The 23,182-nt window shown below is 41.0% G+C and overlaps 3 protein-coding genes across 3 annotated transcripts; 1 reads left to right on the top strand and 2 right to left on the bottom strand.

The window, feature by feature from the left end:
* Positions 1–4,003: 4,003 nt before the first annotated feature.
* LOC311493170 (U3 small nucleolar ribonucleoprotein IMP3-like) lies at positions 4,004–6,075 on the bottom strand (the record flags this gene model as incomplete). The annotated part of the gene is made up of 6 exons (XM_084551731.1): positions 4,004–4,118; positions 4,221–4,268; positions 4,373–4,462; positions 5,131–5,200; positions 5,922–6,007; positions 6,068–6,075. The coding sequence occupies 6 exons, from the start codon at positions 6,073–6,075 to the stop codon at positions 4,004–4,006; spliced, it is 417 nt and encodes a 138-aa protein (XP_084407857.1).
* A 477-nt stretch (positions 6,076–6,552) lies between these two features.
* Positions 6,553–13,008, top strand: rad9b (RAD9 checkpoint clamp component B; the record flags this gene model as incomplete). The annotated part of the gene is made up of 11 exons (XM_084551730.1): positions 6,553–6,586; positions 7,139–7,209; positions 7,401–7,517; positions 7,669–7,783; positions 7,945–8,044; positions 8,414–8,520; positions 8,708–8,814; positions 9,647–9,711; positions 9,953–10,075; positions 11,815–12,013; positions 12,878–13,008. The coding sequence occupies 11 exons, from the start codon at positions 6,553–6,555 to the stop codon at positions 13,004–13,006; spliced, it is 1,167 nt and encodes a 388-aa protein (XP_084407856.1). The 3' UTR covers positions 13,007–13,008.
* A 401-nt stretch (positions 13,009–13,409) lies between these two features.
* pptc7a (protein phosphatase targeting COQ7 a) lies at positions 13,410–22,661 on the bottom strand. Its single transcript, XM_084550666.1, has 6 exons — positions 22,058–22,661; positions 20,330–20,509; positions 18,164–18,362; positions 16,545–16,668; positions 16,324–16,453; positions 13,410–16,222 (listed from the first exon to the last, which is right to left on the bottom strand). Exons 1-6 carry the CDS (start codon positions 22,257–22,259, stop codon positions 16,164–16,166), a joined length of 894 nt encoding a protein of 297 aa, XP_084406792.1. The 5' UTR covers positions 22,260–22,661; the 3' UTR covers positions 13,410–16,163.
* Between the last annotated feature and the right edge of the window lie 521 nt (positions 22,662–23,182).

The raw sequence follows: 23,182 nt of genomic DNA, 5'->3' as shown, positions 1-23,182 counted from the left end.
TACTTTTGTTGAGCACCTTAAAAAGGAGAACCTCTATAAAAATGGAAGTGGTCACATGTTAATAAGGTAAGACCACCAACATGAGTGCTGACATATTCAGTGAATCCATCTAGATGATGGATTTTGCTCATTTAAACTGACATCCTCAATTCTTAGGTCTGCCGACTCTGACAAGAGGTGCACAAATGGTGAGTCATTAAATGCTTACCGGACTTGAATAAGCTTGTTTTAGTCAATATAGTTACAGAACAGATCATGAAAACAGTACCTAAAATTGTAGCAGTTGATGTTCCAGTGTTTCAGATATCTCAATATGTGAACATAGATATCCACTAGCTGCAAAAATATTAGGTCCAAATGACGCTGGTAATGAGTCAGATATTCTTGTAAATCGAGGCCTAAACCACTAACTATTGAACTCTACACTGTCCTGAATTACTTTTTTCATCAAAAGCAAAAACTGTTTTGTTGAATGGCCTTTATAAGATTCTGTACATAAAATACTGTGAAGACTATTAACTATTATTATTACTGCTGTAGTAAATGTGTTTGTTTCTGAAATACTGTGGAGTAAAATATACAAAAATCATTCAAATTTATTAAGCACAAATAAAGTCCCTCAAACTGTATACACCTATTGTACTTATAGTACAATTTTTAAGTCCATAATAAACACATTTTGTCAACACTTGGAGGAACTTTGAAATACAAAATCTATATTTTCATCATTTTTATCTGTACCTGAAGGGTATTAAAAAGTATAAAAACATCAAGACTCAAGCGACACTTATATGGAACAACTTTATTAGGCCGAGAAACACACATTTTAAATAATGTAGAATGTAAAAACACATCATTTTAACTTGAATAACCATATGAATGTTTTCTTCTGTATTAAAAAGTAAAAATGACCTTAAAAAAGGACTGGTAAAAATTTGTAAAGGTTTGTCTACATCTCTGTAAAATATGATGCAACAGAAATGAAGGACATCAATGATACACATCCGAAGTGAAGGTGCCATGCTCTGCAACACTTGCATTTCAATGACAGACACAGCCTGGTCTAAGTGCAGTGACCTCCATGGTGGAATGGGTTTTATTAATATTTTTTAGATAGCGACTCCACATTACAGAAACGTATAAACATAACATAAAGTCTGCTTAAAGTGAGTGGCAATATAATAGGTGTAATAAGTTTTATGTTTATTATGTGCTGGTTAAACAACACCACAGGCTTTCTGTCATAAATAATGTATTGTTCTGAGGTGTGATGTTTTTGTCAGTCTTTGAATGTCTACCCAGTCAACATGTGAGGGAAATGTACAAAGGAACACACATGAATGTGCCAGCTGGTGGCCAGCACATGAAGACAATACACGCTCCCAAATCTATGATGTCTGCGCCCTTCTTACAGGTGACCATTTAATGCTGAAATCCCTTTTTTTCCTCTTAGTATGGCTTGAAGGAGAGAATTGTGATATTCTGTCTCTGACACAGCATCCAGGCCTCACAGCTGGACAGAGACACTACCTTTGCAGCATAGCGAGCGTTTACAGTACAGAGCACATGAGGCGGCAGATGAAGCAGCACTATCTCAATGCGCTGCACACATGCCTTCAATCAGGTGTGTTCCTAAATGTCTGAAACACAAGCTCACTGCCACCATCCAGCTCATGTTATGTCTTCGTGTCTTCTTAAAGGTCAGAAAGACACCTGCAGGAGGAAGTATGAGCATCAGCGCAGAGAAAATAGCACGTTCCCAAAGGGTGCAGAGGAGGACACAACAAGGGCAAATAAGCCACAAAGGCAGAGGAAAAGCAGCGACCGAGCTAATTGTGACGTCATACTTCCAAAAATAGTCAACAGATGACCGATTATATCACAGTAAATGGTTTTGGAAGCGATAGTGAGTCTTTGATGCAGAAAATGTCCTTAACCAAGAAATATATATTTGATCTATATACATATATACTGTACATTTACTGCATTTGTGACACAGAATTTAGATGATTTATTAGCTGAATGTCCAGATGTAATAGTATTCACAAAGAGAACTTGTATACTTAAATGTACTTTTATCCAGAATACACTAATAATTTATCAGATTGAAGTCTGGGCTTTTACTTGCCCACTGCAGAACATTCAGCTTGTTGTCTTTAAACCACATCTGTGCAGATTTCACTGTGTGCTTCATGTCACTGTCTTAAATACTTTCCCAAGTAGTAGTTCTTTTGTAGATGTAATAATTGACACTGTAGAAATCTGTCTTCACACTGACAAAGAGCTGTTTTGGTATGTGGATTTTTTTGCAAATTCTTGTCAGATGAAGTCAAACTGTAACGACCATGATTCCATTTATAAAAAGAATAAAAGCAGAAAACATCCAAGGAATGGAATACTTTTTATAAGCAGTGTAGCTGATGGTTATGGTCTGATAATGAATTATTTCTTTGATCATATAACATAAGTGTGAATGATTGATTTTTCCCTTTTTTGTGATTAGTGTAGGCAGTTAATATCCCTATTTTCAACAACTATGGTGACTATAACATCTGCCAGGTAACTACAGATGAAACTGTGTCATATGTATGAAGCATACATGTTTCAGGAGAAAAGAGTGACTGACTATGACTATGTCCCAACCATCTTCAAACATGTGCCATCCCCAGCGAAGAGAAGAATATATATCCAGATACCGCAGGTTTTTCAGTGCTCGAACAAAGCACACCTGGGGCATGATAAGGGTCCCTGATATATCTGTCGAGTTTTGCCTTGTACTGGTCAATTTCCATCTGTTTAAAGTGCGCAGCAAACTCTGAAGGCCCAAAATCAGCGCTGGCGCCATTCATTTTTCCTCAGAGTTTTCCTGCCAATATGGCGGTGTCAACAAAAAAAGTCACGTGACGCCCCGGAGCTCTATACCAAGAACTCTTGGTAATACAGTATAATGCTGTCCGGTACATATTGCCATGGTAACAGCCATGTTTGAGCATATAACATTAAATGACTGATTTTTCCCTTTTTTTATATAATTACTCTGTTAAACTGACAGTTTGTGGTGGTATGTGGTGGCATTGTATTGTTACTCATCTCAATATCTGTACTTGTTTCCTCTACCTATGAAAGCTTCATGTCTGACACCAACATGGCTCTCAGCAACTGTCCTTCTCTTTATAGTACATGGACACTAAAGGTCTGTTCAGACTTGGCTTTAAGATCCAATCGGGGCAATCCGATCTTAATGCCAGGTCTGAACAGACCTTTACACACATACACACATACTACACCAAGCAGCTCGTGTTCATACGAGTTCAGAGCAAGCAACAATGACAAAAGCTACACAGCTATACAACTGGTGACAGCCAATGAGTGGCTCTGCTGGAGAAACAAAGAGGAAGCAACCAGACTCAGACCAGTCGCCTCCACAATCACACACTCATTCAACACGGTCACCACTTAGAACTCCTGTCTTAATATACTGGGTGACATGCCAGAAGATCAGACTTCAGTAGCAATAAAGACAGCGCCAAAAGAAAGTTTGTTCACCGACATTGAGGCCCTTGTGTTGTTGCTGAAATAAGTTTTGGTTTTTGAGGAGGTGAGATCATCTATTATTTTCCACAGTCTTTTTTCAGTTATTTGAGGAACAGTTAAAAGAGCAGAGTTCATGTCTTCCAGGGTGATGGATGGACGTTGGGGAAAAAGAATCTTTTCACATAACATCAGAATTATTCTCTAGCTTACCAGTTTATGATTGATCTAAATGTTCAAAAAGAAAGAGAAGTAGGATGAAGTAGAGGGACAAACGAAAGGTTAAAAATAAATTTACATTTACAAAAAACAAAACAGGAGAGCCACTTATATGCAGGAGAATCTCCACAGAAATGAATTTGAAAGTAAAATATAAGACTTAAAATTACTACATTGGTATTTATATCTTTATACTTGATATACTTGTTAAAAACAGATTTAATAATTTTTTTATGGCATTCCTGTGACTTACTCAACTGAGTGATATGTAGTTAAATCCTGAAAAGTGACCCACCTCATCATCATAATTCATGACATGGAGCTTAATCTTTAAGGAGTCCACCCACGTGACAAAATCTTCCATATTTCTAAAAAAAAAAGGTGCAATAATATGTGTGAAGTGGTCTTTGCTGTTTGTCGTGTTCCTAAATAAAAAATGTGAGAAGGCAAAACAACATGTCTATACCAACCTTGTGACTAGAAATGCTGGGACTGTCACGATGTCTGGACCAATGTATCTGTTAACCAAGTCAAGGACAACACAGATAAACACTTCTAGTCTAGCCAGTCTCAAAGTTAATTAAGGGAATTAAACAATGGCAAAGATTAAATCTGGCAATACTGAGGGATAAGTCCTTGTTCAATAAAGGTGATGGCTGTATTCAGGTTCTGAGCCATATAAAGGCTCAGCATGATGCAGGACAGCCGCCTCCTGCAGGAGTCACACAGACATCAGGGAAATGGACAGACAGGTGATGAACTCTTGCATCCAGTTTAAGTTTAAAAGGATTTTCCTGCAGAACGAAGACACTGTGACTTTCTCTGTGAGGGACAGATTCTGTTTGGTGGGGATGAGACTGATGACCTTATGAGAAGAAACATATGTATGAGATCAGTGAAAATTTAAATGGAGTTCCAATTATACACAGAGGATGACACTGCATATTGATGACCTAAATATTTAACTGTTATTTTCATGTAAATTAACAATCGCACATATAGCATCATTTGGCACGCTCTGTTCACCTAGAAACGCTCGCCTGGAAAACGCCCTGATTACTGATTAGTCTCACTGCAAACCCCATTGGAAAAACACTTCAATCACGTGTCAGTTCATCTTTGTATTGTAGTAAAAAATAAGTAACTATTTCATTACGCTTTTCTATCTGTGACCTGTGAGGGAAATTCTTAAATGTCGCTTGATATTGTATATTATATATGAAATTAACATTTGTGGATGCGACATGGGATTGTATGTAGGGTGGAAGTTTGTGGTATGGTCAGAAGATCTACCTGATGATAAGCATATGGTTGCAAGAAAGAATGGATATGTTGTTGTAGGCTCCATTGTGTAATATGTTGTGACGAAAGGGAACTTACATGAAGGAGTTCAGCCTGAGGGGGTCTTTGAGGTATCTCCTCTGTGTCCCTGTGTTCTGGAAATTGGTCACTGTATATCACACAATGGTGGTTAAAGTGAAGGACAAGTGGTATGTGTGTCATGAGATGTATGTTGAGATGTTAGTACAATGAGTTGTGTCAAGTCATATGTGATCTTATGATGTGACTACAGATAAGACCATTGTTTAGGTTAGTATAAAAGCTGAGGAGAGACTGCCTCTCTTCAGTCATCATCCGTCGCTGATGAGTGGCTCTTGCTTGCAAGCAATAAAGGTTTCTAGAAACTAAATATTGTGTCACAACTTGGTATTTGACCAACTCTCATCTGCACTAGACTAGCAACTGACTTGCAGTTGCCACGACAGACCTTTACCTCTCATTTTACTCAGAGGTAAAATTGCTGAGCTTTGCTACATACTCACAAAAATGATCTTACAGTTGAACTACCACCTTACTTAAGCTGTTTCAACATGAACTGAACATAATAACTTTCATGAAGCTCGGATTTTGTGCAGGACTCTTTTATTAGACCGTTTTGGCAAGTGAGTGCAGGCAACAACATTGTTATATACATTTATGTGTATGGTTTTGATGAAATCAGTTGTGCAAGAGGTTTGTGGAGTTTTGGCCAAGCAGTTACCTTGTCAGTGTTTGGAGAAATTGAGCCATAGCTTCTGTTTTACTGGGTAAATAAAGGGTACAATAAAATAATAATGGAGAAGTTTGAAGGTTTTTATTTTTCAACTTATCGAACTCACAGCTTTTCTAGCAGCTCTGAGCTCTAAAGCCGTCTTTCTCGTCCAGGTCTCTGATTTTCTGGGCCAGATCTCTGATGTTACCACTCAGCTTGTTGCACCTGAGACATCAGAAGAAAAAACAATACTATTAACACTATTAAATGTTTTTTTCTGTCTACATCATCATCATGGTCTGGTCATCTTCCTTAAATTAGTGGAATCCGTCAAAAACAATTACCACAATAGATTTGCTTTACACTAACTGTGATTATTTAAGGGCTGGTTCATCCAAATAATCACATTCAAATAACTTCCTGTTCACAGGTCTGAAGCGACAGCCTTTGCGCTCAGCTAGTTCTAAAGGTACAGTAGCTAACAATCTAAAATAACTGTAATTATTTTCTGTCTAAATTATATAGTTAGAATTTACATAACAAATAAAGACCTTGTATTAACCGTCTTCCAGTGAATAAGATTTACTTGACCAATCTGACATGTTTAGAAAATCCCTTTCAAACCGGGAAAATCGTGTATCACCTTGTTTACTCATGTAGCTCATGTAGCTAGGCTAAATGGCGCGTCGGCGCCATTTGCTTCGACGTCACTTAGCACATCTGCGCATGCGCGTGAAACTGGCTCTTCAACTACAAATCTTTGAGAAAATATGAATTGTATCTTTGAAGGAAACTGCGTAAAAGGTAGCGATATATACGACTATATAAATAAGACAGTTACGTTTGCTGTTAAATAACTAATAATTCAAAATTTACAGTAGCCTATATGAAAAGCTCGCATTATTAATGCTTAATAAACGCTGCTAACTTAGCTAATGAAGCTTAATTATCTTAGCTACAAGATTTAGCTGAATTAGCTAGCAACACTTTTTGTGAAATTATAGATTTTTCATATAATGCTGAGTTTAATCCACTTTATTAAATAAATAAAATTACTGTATATCCCTTACATTTCACATTGGGGAAATTGGCTCTATGCTTTTAATACATCTAGTCAAAGAATAGCGGGCACAGTGGAAGCGATGGGCAGCCATCTGGGGAGAAGTTTGAGAGTTTGTGCCATGGCTGTCGAGAGAGGATGTGATACTGGTTTCAAGTCCACTTTTCTTAACACTAGTCCACAAGCTCATGATTATACTCTTTAGTGACAGTAAAGCTATTTAAAGTTGTAGTAACGGATGTAAACAACATTATGATGCTAACCTTGAACTCTGGTGGTTCTTTGTTGTGTTGCAGCATTTGGAAAGGCCATTCATGCCTTGTCACGAATCGGAGATGAACTGTGGTTGGATCCCATGGTCAAAGGGGTGAACCTCATTTAATTTTTTTATTCCTAACCAGGGTCTAGGGCTAATTCCATTAAAATAATAATAATTAAAAAAAATAGAACAGCTGTGTCTTCCTCTGTGTGTCCTTTCCAAGCATTGGTTTGCTACTTTTTTCTCTCAGCATCAGTGAGCAACATCTTAACTAAAAAGTTCCTGTCTCTTTCTTAAAGCTGGCGCTTAGATCAGTGAATTCAACTCATTCTGCGTATGCCTGCTTCCTCTTCTCACCACTGTTTTTCCAGAAGTACAGCCTGGAATCAGCATCCAAATGTAAACTGGTCATGAAGGTACAGTATATTAGTAATACTGCCTTATACATCTGTAGAGAGCTCAAATAGCCATCATAGCCAGGAGTAGAAGTCTAATACAACCTAGGACTGAAGATTAAAATATTTAGAGTTGACATTTTTAACCAAATCCCACTTCTTTATTTTTAAGTCTGTGCTGCCACTTTTCCGGAGTTTGATATCCAGTAAGCGCAATTTGGAGCAATGTCAGATATCAATCAACACTTCAAGTGATCGAGTGATAATCCAGTTTTTCTGCAGACATGGTAGGAAAGGCAGCATTTTGTATCATGACCTAGTTGCAGGTAAAGAAAAGAAATTTGAGAATATGGCTTCTATTACCACTGAGCTGCAGACATGCCATTGCATATTGTGAACACATGGAGGCAGTGTGCTTCAAATATGACCCCCTGTGCTTTTGTGATAGGCATCACCAAAACCCACAACCTGCGTTTCCAGGAAAGTGAGACTCTGCAGGCGGTGTTTGCCTCACACCTCTGTCCTAATGTGCTGAAGGCTCCTGCCAGGTTGCCACTCCTTTCACTTTTTTTTGTTATCAAGTTGGAACCAGAAAATTAAACCCTTTTTGCGCAAATAGGTCATGGTTTACTTTAGGCTGAGAGATCTTTAACCTCAGAGAATTTATTGTGAAATTAAATAGATACACACTGGATTAAGAGAAATTAGTACATTATTCTTTACTTTCACATGAATGCCTTGAAACACACATGCATATTCACTTCAACTTAATCAACTAGACACACAAAGAACAAGACCAAAAGTATAGTCTTAGGAAAATGATCAGTTAGTTCCTTACACACATAACACAGGGCTCTCTTCCCATTGCTTAGTTTGATTCTGTAGGGGTCTGCATCTGTTTTGCTCTTTTTTTGAAGGCTACTTGGTGATATGGTGATGCACTTTCCTGTGTCTCAAGAGGAAATCACTCTGTCCATGACTCCTCAAAGAGTCAGTCTGAGAAATTACTGTGAGGGCGGTGATGGTGAGTTTATGTTATCCTGCAATTTAGCACAGGTCCAGGGTAATAAAAGTTTCTATTGCACCAGTTTCACTTGGCAACCTTTCCCAATGATAAAATACACTGTATTTAAACCTACTTCAAGTACATTAAGACAAACACTAAAGATGTCATGCACATACTAACTGACTAGGATATTATTCTGTTGCAGATCACATGAAGAAAATGTGCACTGAGATGTGCTTACACCCAGATGAGTTTGACTACTTTCAGGTTGGAGTGGACTCGGACATAACCTTCTGTCTGAAGGAGCTCAGGGTAACAGGGTTATTTTTGGAGACCCCCGTTTTTCCCTGTCACATGAGTATATTATGTATTCAGTTTGTGTGGGTGTGTGTGTGAGACTGGCTCAACGGGAGTATTTCATGTCTGTACTTGTGGTCCTGTAATACGGACACTCAACCTTTGTGCCTCGCTATCATTTTCATGCAAACTTTTCCCTGAGTGCTGGGACTCGTCTTTACAGCAACGATAGTGGGACCGAAATCACACACCACTGCATGGAAATAAAACGGTGAAGTAGTAAATTGCAGAAATTATAGGCGTGGTTTGTTATAAACTTTTCAGCCAATTAGGAATGTTCTTAGATTTAAGGGGTAGTAAACTTCAGCTGATCTTAAACTATTTATAATTTAAGTGTGGCGTACTTTCCAGTATAGTGTGCTCAGTTATGTCTAAATGAACCGACCCTTATTAAAAATGCTTTCCTGTTGCTTGTCTTAGAAAACAAAGCAGAAGTAGTTGGTCGGCAACTTGGAAATTGGGATGAAGTCCTTGTGTTAGTCCAGTTAAGGAGACTTGACCTGTATTAACACCCAAAACTCTTGTCCCTAATGTCCTGGAATGTGTCTTGGGCACCCTGCTGTGAGGCTCCTCATTAGCCGGCCTTGTCGTCTTGTTCCCGTCGGTTTCGGAAAATCTGGTTTGGTGGATTAGAAGCCAGGCTTTAGGTTTTATTGGGCCTAAATTTAGTAGAGCATGAATAGCCTGATTGTAGTAAACATGTCATGGCTCTACTGTCAAACCTATTTGCTATTAAGATGCCATAGTTGTTGCACTTTTAGTAATTGTTGCACTTGTTTCTTTCCAGGGTTTTTTGTCTTTTGCAGAGTCACATTGTCTTCCTGTATCGGTTCACTTTGGTGCTGCAGGAATGTAAGCTTCCTTGCTGTTGTGAATCTCTTGAGTGCCATTCATATCTTAAGACCCAGAGGCTGTGTAAGGCTGTACATAAGACACTCCAAATTAAGTGTGTAATTAACACCAGGCAGTCACAAACCTTTTAGTCTGTAGCTGGTGAGTCTGATTAACCTTACTGATGAGGGCGGATTTGAAAATAAGATTGTCTTCTGTCATTGTCAGGTGTCCATTAGAGTGTTATTTATTCTGTTTGCAGGCCTGTGTGCTTCTCTGTGGAGGACATGGTCCTTGAGGCCATGGTGGTGCTGGCTACTCTGATTGACTCTGAAAGCAGGGCCCCCTCTCAGCCTTCAGAGACACCGACCCCCACTACACCAAGGTAGCGACCACTGCTGGCTCCAGACACACCACTTTTAATCATTTCTACAAGCTGCTCATATCTACTGTCATACTATGCTGGAGAGTAGAATTGATTCCGCCCACAGGCCTCTACCTGAGCTTCTCTCCTGGCATTCAGTCAAGGCGGTTTGCCCTCATTGGCTGTTTTTAGCCTCCTAAGAGGAATAGAGTTACAGCAGCCAACCTTGTGTCTGTAACAGAGATAAATAGGCCAAGTCCAGGACAGGCAGGGTTGGGTTAGAAGCCTGTCAGTGCGACAGTCTGTAATCCCCCCATGTCTGTTTTACTAGCCCGTTTGGTTCTTCTGCCAGTGTCACTGTCCTCTACTGTTTTGCTGGCTCTCTCTCACTGTATTCGTCCAAGCTTTGGGCTCTGTGTGGATCTTGTTACACCAGTCCCAGCTGCACTGTTCAACATCTGGGTTGTTTGTAGTTTGGTCTGCTTGTGCACTCTGCTGGGAGTCTGCGGAGACATGAGTGACCTGATGAACCGGCTGTTTTTCAGTGCTCCATTTACATCATTAACTGATGCTTTCTCTTTTGACGTGAATAATTCAGGCTGTTTCTGAACCTATGCAGAACATTTTTGTTACTGTATCCAAAAACAAAGCTAAAACAAAGGCAACTGGACTTGTTTCATTTTTCTTGCAGATGTTTCACCATCATCCAAGTGGGTTCTTCAGCTCTAAATGGTTATAGAGGGTTTAGGTTTTAATTTGAAAACTTCTGTGGGTGTTCCACACTTGAAACTCAACATGATTAAGGCAATACTCACCACCTTCAGTTAGCAGATGAACCTGTCCTGCTTTTCACAATTAGTGACACCCTAACAAATCCAGTTGTCTTTGTTTTAGCTTTGTTTAAAGGTAAGGAAACAGATTATGCAATATATTTGTTATTCAGCGGATGCTCATAACAAAACTCGATGGTCTGCTGCCTTGGGGCCTTTTGACGTGTAACCACAGAGCCCACTGTTGTTTGAAGATATTTGAAAAGCAGCGCTTTAACATCTTCCTGCTGTGTTCCCCCTTATGCTTCTGGTTTGCTTCTCTAAGGCTGATAATTTGCAGTGTGGTTATTTGCGTAGGGTTTATTTTGTTGCTCGTTCAGACCGTGCTTGAGGCCAAGGCCTGAATCAGCTGATACAGAGATACACATCCTAACTCATAAAGTGTTTGCAAATGGCATGTTTAGGAGTGGAAAATAAATGTTTTGCCGTGTGGCTCCATATGGATATCAGCAATCAGGACTTCTTCTAGATCAACATTTTTTTAATAATACATTTGGCAGTTTTAGTGGAGAATATAGCTTGATATAGTTGGAATACGACTGAAAGTATTCTTGTTACAAATTCACATTATTTATCATAAAAGATAATACAAACAAATTTAAATCGTCTCCAGAGACATGTTTGGAATAGAATTGTCCAGAAATCTTTCTTACATTTTAGTATTTCCCTACATCTCCGCCTCCACCATCAGATATATACCAGTATAACACATGTAACACTCCTCCCCAGGCTCTGTGATAATCCACATGCTCATGAGTCACTGTGATTACGCTGTATTTTTTTTCTGCGTAGGGGGCAGGATTGTTATTTTGATGTTATAGAAGGTGGCACCGTACAGCTTAATTACTCCACACACACACACGATGTTAGGACTATTTTTGCCACCAGAAACTGGTCATTAGCTTGTCACCAAAATGTGTGTGTTTTCAGGTGTGAAGGGGCTGCTGCTCTCCCTGCGGGTTTATGCGGCGGCAACAAGGCCCAAATTGTTGCTGACTTGACAGAGCTGATCCCGTCCAGCCAGGGCAGCCCTATAATCAACCCAGATCCTCTGATGCAACGTCTACCTCTGATCAACAGCCCCAGTAAACTCTGTGGCAGCGCTACCACGAGTCCTGCTTCCACAACAGTAAGAACGGCTTCCTGTTGGTTTTTGGTTTTTAATTTTTGCTGGGATATCTGCATGACCTCCTCAGGGTCTACGGTCTTGAAAGGTTGTGCCTGACCCAGATGACTGGGTCAGAGCATTTCTAAAACTGCAGTGGTCAGAACCTGTCAAAAGGGGTCCAAGAAAGGAAAAGCGATGAATCTGCGATGGGGTCATGGGCAGCCAAGGCTCATTGATGAGGGTAGTGAAGGCTGACCCATGCCATTCTTTGACACACACCACCTAACTAAGCATTTTTGCAGACCATGTACATCTTTCATTGAAACAATATTCCCTGATGGCTGTAGTCTCTTTCAGTAGGATAGTGTGGCACAAAGCAAACATGATGAGGAATGGTCTGAGGAACACAACAAGAAGTTTATTAAGATTTTGAATTGGCCTCAAATTCCAATCCATGGGGGCCCCACCTCACAACTTGAAGGACTTAAAGGATCTTCTGCTAACGTCTTGTTGCCAGATACCACAGCACAGCTTCGGAGGCCTAGTGGAGTTCATGCCTTGATGGGTCGGGGCTGTGTTGGTGGCAAAAAGGGGGGCCAACACAATACTAGGCAGACAGTCATGATGTTATATGTTTTGATCTGAGACTCTTCAACTGTTTTCTATGAACTGACAAGGCGATACTGAACCCCTGATGGTGCAGTCTCATGCATCATCTTTTATTGAACTGAGACTGGATTTAAAAAGAAACAGAAGGTCCAGACACGATCACTATAAAATTATGCAAAATGCAATTAAAAAATGAATTAAAAGAAAATGGCGACTCCTTTCTGAACGCTTTAATAACTTAATAACATTAACATGTTCCCTCCTTGTTCCCTTTAGGTGTGCTCCCTCCTGTTCAGGGCCTTGTCCTCACAGCAGGATGATGATGATGGTGCCAGGTTTCCTGTCCTGGCCTGTTACAGTGACGAAGAGGACGGTGAAGATTATCCAAGAAGTCCTTTGCTCTGAGAGCACACTACCCACGTCTTATCTTAGCTCTCTGAGATGCTGCCAAAGCAGGCAACAATCATCAGACGTCACGATAAGATACACAGATCAGCCATAACATTATGACTACCTGCCAAATATTTTGTAAATCCGCCTTTTGTGATCAAAACGGCCCTGATCGATTGAGGCATTTACTCCACTCAACCTCTGAAGGAATTCAAGGTCTTGATTTGGCCTCCAAATTTCCCAGACCTCAATCCAATCCTGCATCTGTGGGATGTACTGGACAACTGCTAATGTCTTGGTGCCAGACGCTAGCAGTTGTCCAGCACATCCCACAGATACTGGAACGGATTGAGATCTGAGAGATTTGGAGGCCATTCCTGCGCTCATCTGTTGGATCACACCAAATGCACCAGTCGTCACTGCCCAAATGCATCAAATAGCTTTGTTATGTCCTTCCTTGAACCACTTTTGGTCAGTACCGACCACTGCAGACCAGGACCAAGAGCTGCAGTTTTGGAGGAACTCTGACCCAGTCATCTAGCCATCACAGTCTGGTCAGTGTCAAAGTCGCTCAAATCTTTCCATTTGTCCATTTTTCCTGCTTCTAACACATCAGCTTTGGAGGACAAAATGCTTTAATGTTATGGCTAATCGGTGTAGTATAGTAGTAATAAGTTCTATTCAGTGTACTTTACACTGTATTTAAGCAGGTTTTAAGCATATTGTTTATGCAGATGTTGCTTCTTTAAACCATTTTCAGTGGCATGTTTCCTTGTAACCATTTACCCAATTATTTATTAAATTAATTGTTTGTGCAGTTTGTCATAGCATCTACTGCAAGGAGAAAAATACTGCTGGTCATGTCTGTGAAAACATTAGCTTAGCCTGAAGATGCCACACACGTCTACTGACTCACATTCAGTCTAATGTCTGAGGAATGTGGGAGGACACACGCAGCGTGTACAAACTGTTCTTAAGCATTATCTGTTGTTGGCCTGAACAGCAGCCTGTGTTCAGAGAGGTAAACACTCTGCAGAGCTAAATGTGACAATATCTTGATGGGAATATACTTGAGGCATCCTGCACCTGTGAAGAAAACACTTCTGCTATGTATTACACTCACAGCTTGCTGTACAAAATCTTATCCATGACCAACTGCAGCTTAAATCACAGCCATCAAATAGAGTGGGATAATAAATACTATAATCTTTATTTAAATATTGTACAGATTTGAAAATGTTTTTCCACACAGGATAGATCTGCAATGAACTGTACACCCATTAAATGAGAGAATGAGAGAATAAGAGAGAGAGAGAGAGAATGAGAGAGAGAGATGCTCTGTTTGGAAGATGAAGTCCATGGGAGGAACCACAAAGCTGACGGTGGTTGTACCAAATAACTGGGAGAACTGTTTTGCAATTTTGTTAAGGCTGTTTAGATTGTCCTCAGTTCTGTAACACTCACAATTTGACTCTTTGACATAGATGAATCTGTTCCTCTATTCCTCATTACAAAATGACACCCGACACTGCAGTCTTCAGTGTGAACTTGTCAGACTAAGTAGGGAGGCAGTCAATTAGATTAGTGCAGACTGTAATAGTGATGAAGATACAGGGAGGATTTTCTATGCATGGGATGGCTTTATCACTACTCTTAACTGGGTGCAGAAGAGCATATTTCAAGAGAGAGTGGAAGTGAATGGACCTCGTTTTAAGACAGCAGGACATGATGGGAATGCTGTTTTGACTGACTCCTATGTATGGCTGCATTGAATACCGGGAACGCGGTGGGAGGTTATTTTGAAATTGCAGGCATGTTTGACTCAATGACACCTGATACAAGGCAAATTATACCATTACATGGAATACAGAATTGTACTAAGAGGTCTTTCCAACTGTGGGTGAAATTTAGAGAAAACATAATGGCCATTTTTCCTGACTGAATGAATGTGCCACTGGAGCTCTTCAGCAGGAAGGAGACAAGAAAATGGGATTGTGAACATCAATTTCTTAAGCTACTCTGATGGGGTGAACAAAGAAGTTACAAAAATACATTTTTATACCCTCCGCCTCTGTATCAAGCTTTTTTCAGATATGCTCCTTTAGCTTTGTGCGTTTTAGCCCAGTGGATATGGAGAAGTCTGCAGCCTTCGGCAGCCATTTCATAGACACTCATTACACAACAGACACACTGACAAGCACATTCGTCACACATGTTCATTCACAAGTGATCACAATCGAGACTTCAGCAGCAGCAGCGCGATTAAAGGGAGGGCATCAGTATGACTCAATATATACACATCTCAAGAGGCAAATGAACTATAAAATACTCTTCCCATTAAGTAACAAAATATGTGCAAGACCTGAATTGCACTGGCATGGAAAAGGCAGCTGCCATGCGTTTTCATGAAATTCCTTCATGAAATCTTATTGGATCAATGTAACCCTTCCTACAGGATGTATGAATGTCACAGGTTTTTTGCAAACGTTTAACAAAACATCCCAGAAATGCACACGAGTCATATCTACTTATCAAACATATGCTCCCTGCACTCATATACAAGGTTTCAGGCCCTTTGTTTGTAAAGGATTTCTAAATCCCAGTGTATCATTAAGAACATCTGCTTGCACTAGGCCCATTTATTGAGTCCTAATGCTGCTATTTCCTGTGCACTTCCCTTCTTGACACCACTCATGGGCTGTATCATTCCCTTCTTGCAGCCCGGTGTGCAGACATCCCTCTTAACACCTAGAGTCTAGCTACATCTGGGTCCATCACTGAATTGCAACTTCCTCCCTGCACAGGCCACCTATCAGAGACTTCATCTCTTCAGACAGGATCCTCATCTCTCCAACACCCCGATGACTGCTGATCCCAGGGAATGAGATTATCCAATGAGCCCCGGACACTGCGAAGATTGCAACGCTGCAGCCTGGCGACGGTGACGTGTTAGGCCTCTGGATCGCTTCATCTGGCCACTCTGATGTAAACAATCAAAGAGGAGTAGGACCTTTTTGTGGAGGAGATGGTCAGCTAGGGGTGAGGCAGAGTAGAGGCTGCAGATGTGGGGGAAGCATCAGACATCAGTCCAACATCCTGACCAGCAGGAATCAAAGCAGTCCATCACCTGCAGAGGCACATGCCCCCCCGATCACAGTTCCACACACACAGTCTAGTCGGTGTATTCTGCCACTATAGACAACAGTACTGTAATGTCATCTGGCTTTCCTCCTGCACACACAGACAACAGTGACCAGTTAGGATGAGGATGACCAAAAATATTGTGTTTAACATTAGAGACATGTTGTTTACCTTTGAATTAAGACGCTTACCTCTTACATTCAGTCCATTGTCACAGGCAAACTGTGCAAAAGGCGACATGTAGTTGGGGTCATATGCCAGCACGTGGGCCTGCTCTGCAATGCTCCGGGCAGTCTGCTGGATGCTCTCATAGTTTGAATTCTGATGCGCAAAAACAAAGCACGGATTAAGTTTTAATACCAGACATATTTCTGATTCCACTTCCGTATCAGCAGACATGCTAGTGACTCACCTTGAGTTTCTTCAGCTCTTGCAGGATCATGTAGTCAGGCATGTTGTCAAAGAGCCCATCGGTGGCGGTGAGGATGATGTCGCCCAGCTGGACATCGAAGGAGGAGCTGTCTGCGGCATCAGGACTGTAGGTGCACAGGCAATAAAGTCAAACAGGAAACATCAATGCAAGACAGATCAAACTGAACCATTAACGCAGCTTTTCCTCTACTCAGGGAATAACTGCTGATTACAGCACATTACACTCTCAGCTGCTACTGATCCTTCACCTTTGCCACAGAAACATAATCACAGACGCAGGATGAGGACAAATTCACAGAATCGTCACATGAGGGGTTTGGAAAGGACAGTCTGGTCCGAAAAAAGGTGCAACCATCATAAAGATGGAGCTACAAATACCCAGCGGCAGGAACCAAGTTAGCTTGCCAGTGTCAAGTTCGCTTCTTGGAAGATGCCTTTACCCCCTAGCCCGTTATTCATTACAAACTCTCTGGACTGCGTCATGACACGGAGCCAAAGCTTCCAGGAACAGCTTGTCCTGTGCTGCGATTTTTTTATGCAGCTCTAATAGCAGTTCACATGAACACCACCACGGGATAGCACTTCCCCAACTACTGCACAGATATGGAAATATGACAGACATCCCCGCTGCATGCACTGGGAGAGCAGCTGTAATTTACATGAACTGGGCGTCCAGAGCCAAAGCCATTTGTCAAATGCCACTAAGGACAAACACTTGAGATAATGAAGCTCTTCAAGTGTAATTATGAAGCGAGGACTCAGTGTTTTCCTAATGTATGGCCCCCATGTTGGAAGACTAGTAATATAAAGACAAGCAAGAAAAATAAATACATTAACACGAGACGCATAACATTAACATCACATAGAGTATTTGGCTGCATGCAAATGTCTTTTTATAGAAGTACTTGTTGTCACCAGCTAACTCCCAATCTTTTATTTTTCTGCAGTCACAAGAATGTTGTTAGTTTGGTTTTGACCGTTGCACTCTTTTCTATTGGCTGCAATGTTAGTGATCTAGGATTGGAAGTTTAATCTGCTGTTGCACTCAGTGTAAATCCGCCTGAGTAAATCCTTCAATTAAATGACTGAAATGTTGAAAATTTGAAGAGCTCATAATGGGTTGGCCTGAACTGAATGGAGGTTGCTAACAATAAATAAAATCATTCTGTGATGCTGGTGACGTGCAGATTGGGTATTTTTTTTAAAAAACAGTTTAAGATGTCTCAAAATAATCTGCCTGATTCAAAATGATCGAGTGAAAAGGTGACTGAGTTTGCTGGTGCAGGTCTGGATGTGAACTCTTCGTTTTGCCCAACAGCCCACACAGACTTTGACCTGGTAAAGAGGGAAAGCTTGGCAAACATCCAGTGCCCAGTCTATGCTCTACTGACGTTGACTGTGCTGCTGCTTGGCACACCACAGCAACGAGACACAGCAGCACGTGGCCCCGACACACTGCTACACTGGAGCCCAGTACAGTCGCTACATTCACCGAACACTAACACAGCCAAGCGTCTTTGTTGTGTTTGAGGTGGTCCTCAACAGACCAATTCAAGTGGGACAGCAGATGCACAACGTACTGGCTGTTGGGTGTCTCACCTGTCACTGAGGACGACCCCCTCAACCCCCGGGGGAGCTATAGACAGCTGGAAGGGCGTGTTGAAGTAGTGCTGCTGCTCGTCTGAGCGGTGGACCACCTCCCCTCCCCGGACTACCAGGAAACCAGAGTCTCCCAAGTTGGCTGTGTGAAGCTGGTGACTCTGCCGGTCCAAAACCACAATGCAAGCCGTGCTGCTACCTGCACAAACATAAAGATTTTCAATGCAGATGTTAGGTTTGAAATGTCCTAAAAAATGCAAATATAGGCTCTGCTGGTTCTAGGTCAATGCAACAACCATAATACAAAACTAAACCTCACTCCAAGAGTCCATTATCTGGAAATGTATACAACATAGAGAGGCTTCTGTGGAGTTACATGGACCGAAATCTAGAGGAAGGCCGGTGGTATAATGTAAGACTTAACTGCCTGGATGTCAGAACGCTTATTTATTCATTTATCACTATGTTGTGTTCATTTGTAATATGCACTCACTTGCCAGTTCATTACGTTCACTGCGTTCTAATATAACTAAATACCCTAAATCCCCCTTCATGACTGTTACATTGTTCAGTTCATGATGAAACAGCGTCAGATGATCATTTTGTGGTGCTGTTAAACTGGATTAAATTAAACACAAACATGTTTGTTATTTATAAATGGATATGTCAAAATAATAGAAACGTGTCAATACAACACAATATGATAATCATAATCACAGATAAACACAAATCACAATAAGATTTACGGCAGGCCTGTTATAATAGAATGCATTTGTTTTCACACTAGGTAATGGCAAGTGAGCGTGCATACACTATTAATAACGTTTTTATGTACACAATTATTTGTGTATGCATATGTATTTTTACTATTATTACTACCGCTGTGTGTGGTTGTCTTTACCCATTTAATATTTTGAAACTAATAACAGATCTTCAGAAATTGCTAAAATATTTCTGAGTTGTAAAGTTGTTACTAATACCATGTAAGTTTGTTTCAGTAAATCATGACAGAGTGACAATGAGCCAGATCATTGGACACCAGGATCATGGAGCTGAAAAAGCTGTGGGCATGACTTATTTATTATTTACACCTGTGCTTTTCCCTACTGCGTCAAGTCACGACCTTGTTACAGAAAGACCTTGAAATTTATATTATATTTTAACGCATTACGGTTCAGAACAACATAATCTCTTTATGTTCCACAGCTACACAGCTTAGGAAACGGGAAGATACTGATAGCATGTTTGTGCGATTCATGAGGTTAGTTTGAATCCATAAACTTAACACGATCAGTGTTATAGGTTTTTAGATCTGTAATGATGATGATGGGAGCCGTGTTGAAGAGGAAAGATGAGCTGGTGGAGCAGGCCGACAGCGTGGGGTCACACCCTGCTGGTGACTCATCTAAAATACCAAAATATGCTCTTTGGGATCAACCTTCAAAACCCCTCACGCACTGTGACTCATTCCTTTCTTCTGTTTTCTCTCCGGCGGTACAGTTACGCTCGCTGCCGTCCTCAAGAACATTCCCTCGGCAGTAAAAGAACAGCACAATGCAGTGTTGTCCACCAGCTGCACATGTGATAACGGGTGGAAAAGTACTGCGATTCGCTCCTAATACATTCGTCTGTTGGTGTTACACGTTTGCACACGCTTTGTTCGCAGGAAGCGGTGCGATGGGGGAAATGGATACTAAAAATTAAGTGTACGGGGCAGGCTGGGGCTTGGGACATTCCCAGGACTTCATAATGGATTCTGGCTGTTTCTGACTCATCACGCAAAAATCTCTATCCAGCCAGCACTAAACGGAACAGACAAAAACAAAACCTAGCCCTGGACAGAACGACTCCGATCCAGACCACATGGAAAAATTACATTTTCTTATTGGCAACTGATAAAAATCTACTGTCCCACAGGCTGCATGGCACAGATCTGAATTCGTTTAGTGAGCCAGAGTGAGGAGGAAATTGGGGCTCACCAGAGTGTACAGTTACCTTTAAAATATGCTGCTAGAGAGGAAAGACACCTTGCTGTACCCCCTTCTACTACAAAAGACAACGTCAGCTCTATATGAATGAACAGAACAATGATCTGATAATGTGCCTTCAAAACAAACAGAATCTCTTTAGACACTGAAATACTGTGTTTCCAGTGGCTTCACTCACCCAGTAGTGGCACTTTGTTCTGCAGTAGCTCGTAGTAGCTGGTCGTGAGGACTCCCACTGGATTGCTGGGGACAAAGCGTCCTTCCTTTACCAGCCTCTCACACGTCTTCATCAGCGTACCTGAAAATTGTGAAGGGTCCACGCCATAGTCCCTCCAACCACCAACTCCATCTGCCACACCTAGCAACAGACAAGTGTTGATTTGATGAACTCAGCAACCCACCTTCCCTCTTTGCCTCCCCATTCCGTAAACGCGTATCATTTTTGACATTCTTCAGATTTGTTCCATGTGTGGCACTAAAGAACAAGTTCACGCAGTTGCTTGATGAAGAAAAACAATGTGCACATTCGTGCAAAAAGGACATCCAGTACAGGAAAAGGTGTGCTTAAAGAACCAAGGCACTTTATAAAACAGGCTGTCACAGACTATAAGAAGATCACAACCCAGACAGTTCGTCTAGTCAGCTACTGACATTATTAATTATTTCAAGTAACTGCAAATTGCCAAACTTATTTTATATTAAGCATGGTACAATTCTATCAATTAAGCAACACAAGCGACACAATTGTTATATATATTTCCTCTCTCCTCAGACCCTTAAAGAACTTTAGTTAAATGCATGAAACCCATAACTGAAGCCTTCATTTCTATTTCCACAGAAACATGTTCCGCTTATCTAGTTTCAAAAAAGGACTCTTATTCCCCGTGGAGCATTTGCTCAGGTCCTTGATTTTCCTAGTAAGGAAAGTTTAGTCTTGTTACTCCCAGGGAACAGGCATCTGCTCTGCTGACCATACATGGCTGATCCCCCCTGCATCTTATCACCACTGTGCCATAGCAAAGAAACATCCTGCTCAACTCAAGACATGCAACTTTGCAACTAACCTAACCTACCAAAAATAACCTGACTTAGTGAGGTGATGTCCTGATTTCTATATTTTCCTAGGATCAGTAGTGTCTGAGTGTCAGCACTCACAATCAGTCCTGCTGCACCCATGATGCAGAGGAATTAAATAACAGGTTCTTTATAGGTTGTCTAGTTGTTTAAATCTACTGCAATAGAGCACATTTTTAAAAAACGACATTGTTTTTGATTACTGAGAGAAAATGGACAAATGGGAAATTCAAATTCAAGTCTATACAAAAAATACAGAGAGTAGGTGATTCAGGTAATCAATACTGAACTAAAGGAAAACACTGAAATAAGAGCTCACAGGACAGTTCATTAGGTACACTAGTGAAAACAAATGTCTTCTAAAATGACAAGCCAGCACTAAATCTTAACTTCATGAGGGTTAAAAATAACAGAGAGACGTTGATTCAACTTTGTTTTCATTTTGGAAGCAGTACTTTGGCTAGGCTAAATCACAGAGACACTTCAATTTGGTCCAGTTTAACAGCACCACAAACTACATCCTGCAAAATGATCATCCAGGTGAACTACCACCTTTCTACCTGCTACCAAAACTGAACATTATAACTGTCATGAATGGAGATTTAGGGCAGGGCTGTTTGAATAGAATGCATTGGTTTTCACTAGTGTATCTACTGTTTTGGCAAGTGGGTGTAAGTACAGTTCATTTTTAAGGCACCAAACTACATTTAATTATCAGACGTTTCAGCCTGACCTTTTGACCCATCATTCAGTCAGCGTTTTTTTGTTTTTGTTTGATTCTTTTACAGGGAATGATTGCGAGGTTCAGTGTTTCCACAGCTGACAGACTCACCCAAAACATCGGCCGATCTGTGTCTGGCGATGAAACAAGCGTCGTCCCCATAGCACATCCCTTTTTTCAGGATGCCTTTGCGGAAATCTTTGCCGAAGCCGCAGCTCGCTGTCACCAGGCTGTAGTCGCGGCTGTCTGTCTGAGAAAGTCCGCCGATGACAGCTCTGGCTACGAGTCTCCCGTAAGACAGCACGGACAACATCACCTACTCACCAGCTCCCAAGAAAAAAAAAACAACACACACCCGGCCAAGCTAGCAGCACTGCTAGCTTAGGGCTGATGTAAACAGACAATGTTTGACTTGCTAGCTTGCTCACGTCGATAGAGATGTGCGGCTGAGTTAGCCAAAAACACGGACAGCAAAGGTCGCCACGCGTGCACACTACAATGCCTTCCGCTGGTATAATAAAGTACAACCAAGGAGAAAGCGTAAAAAAAATGAGAGGAGTTCAAAGAGAGTCCCGTTTCCTCCAAAAGACCCGCAAGTGTGAGTGCTTCTCGGCCGCCATTGTGCCAATTGTGCTTCCCCGAGACGCTACATAACACTAAAATGTGGCCCCAGACTTTCAGTTAGATGCGCGAGCGACGATCTTGTGACTGCTCTGACGTCAGGGATCATTACGCAATCCACGTTTCCTTATATGGTATTGTCACGTTCAGCGCGCTTCCATCTTACATACAAAGTTATAAAACTATGCGCACATAACTTATACTTGTTTTTAGTGCATACATTACTTCAAAATGTCTGTTTTGATTATTAAAATGACATGAAACATAAAAATAAATACGTAAGAGAAGAAATAACCAGTCAATTTCTTAAAAATAATTTAAGTATTTTTTTCATTAAGTGGAGTAGCATTATTGCAAAACCGTATTTTACCAATCAGTTTCTGTGGTTGAAAAGGATTTTGAGGTATATTCTGTCTCCCCCTTGTGGGTGCTGACCACTGGAAGTCCCTTTATTCATGAGGGACATGAGTATCAATTGACTCTTTGTCAGCCTATTAACCACCAACCAGACCTCCGACCCTTTGTCAATGTCCAACTTCCTGGGTTACTGTTGCTAGGGTAGGTTAGATGAACAATAACCATGTGAGGGTCCTCCACCATACAAAAAATATTGAC

Source organism: Chelon labrosus (assembly GCF_963514085.1).
Source record: "Chelon labrosus genome assembly, chromosome: 9".
Classification (NCBI taxonomy): Eukaryota; Metazoa; Chordata; class Actinopteri; order Mugiliformes; family Mugilidae; genus Chelon; species Chelon labrosus.
This window is presented reverse-complemented; position numbering and strand designations above follow the sequence as displayed.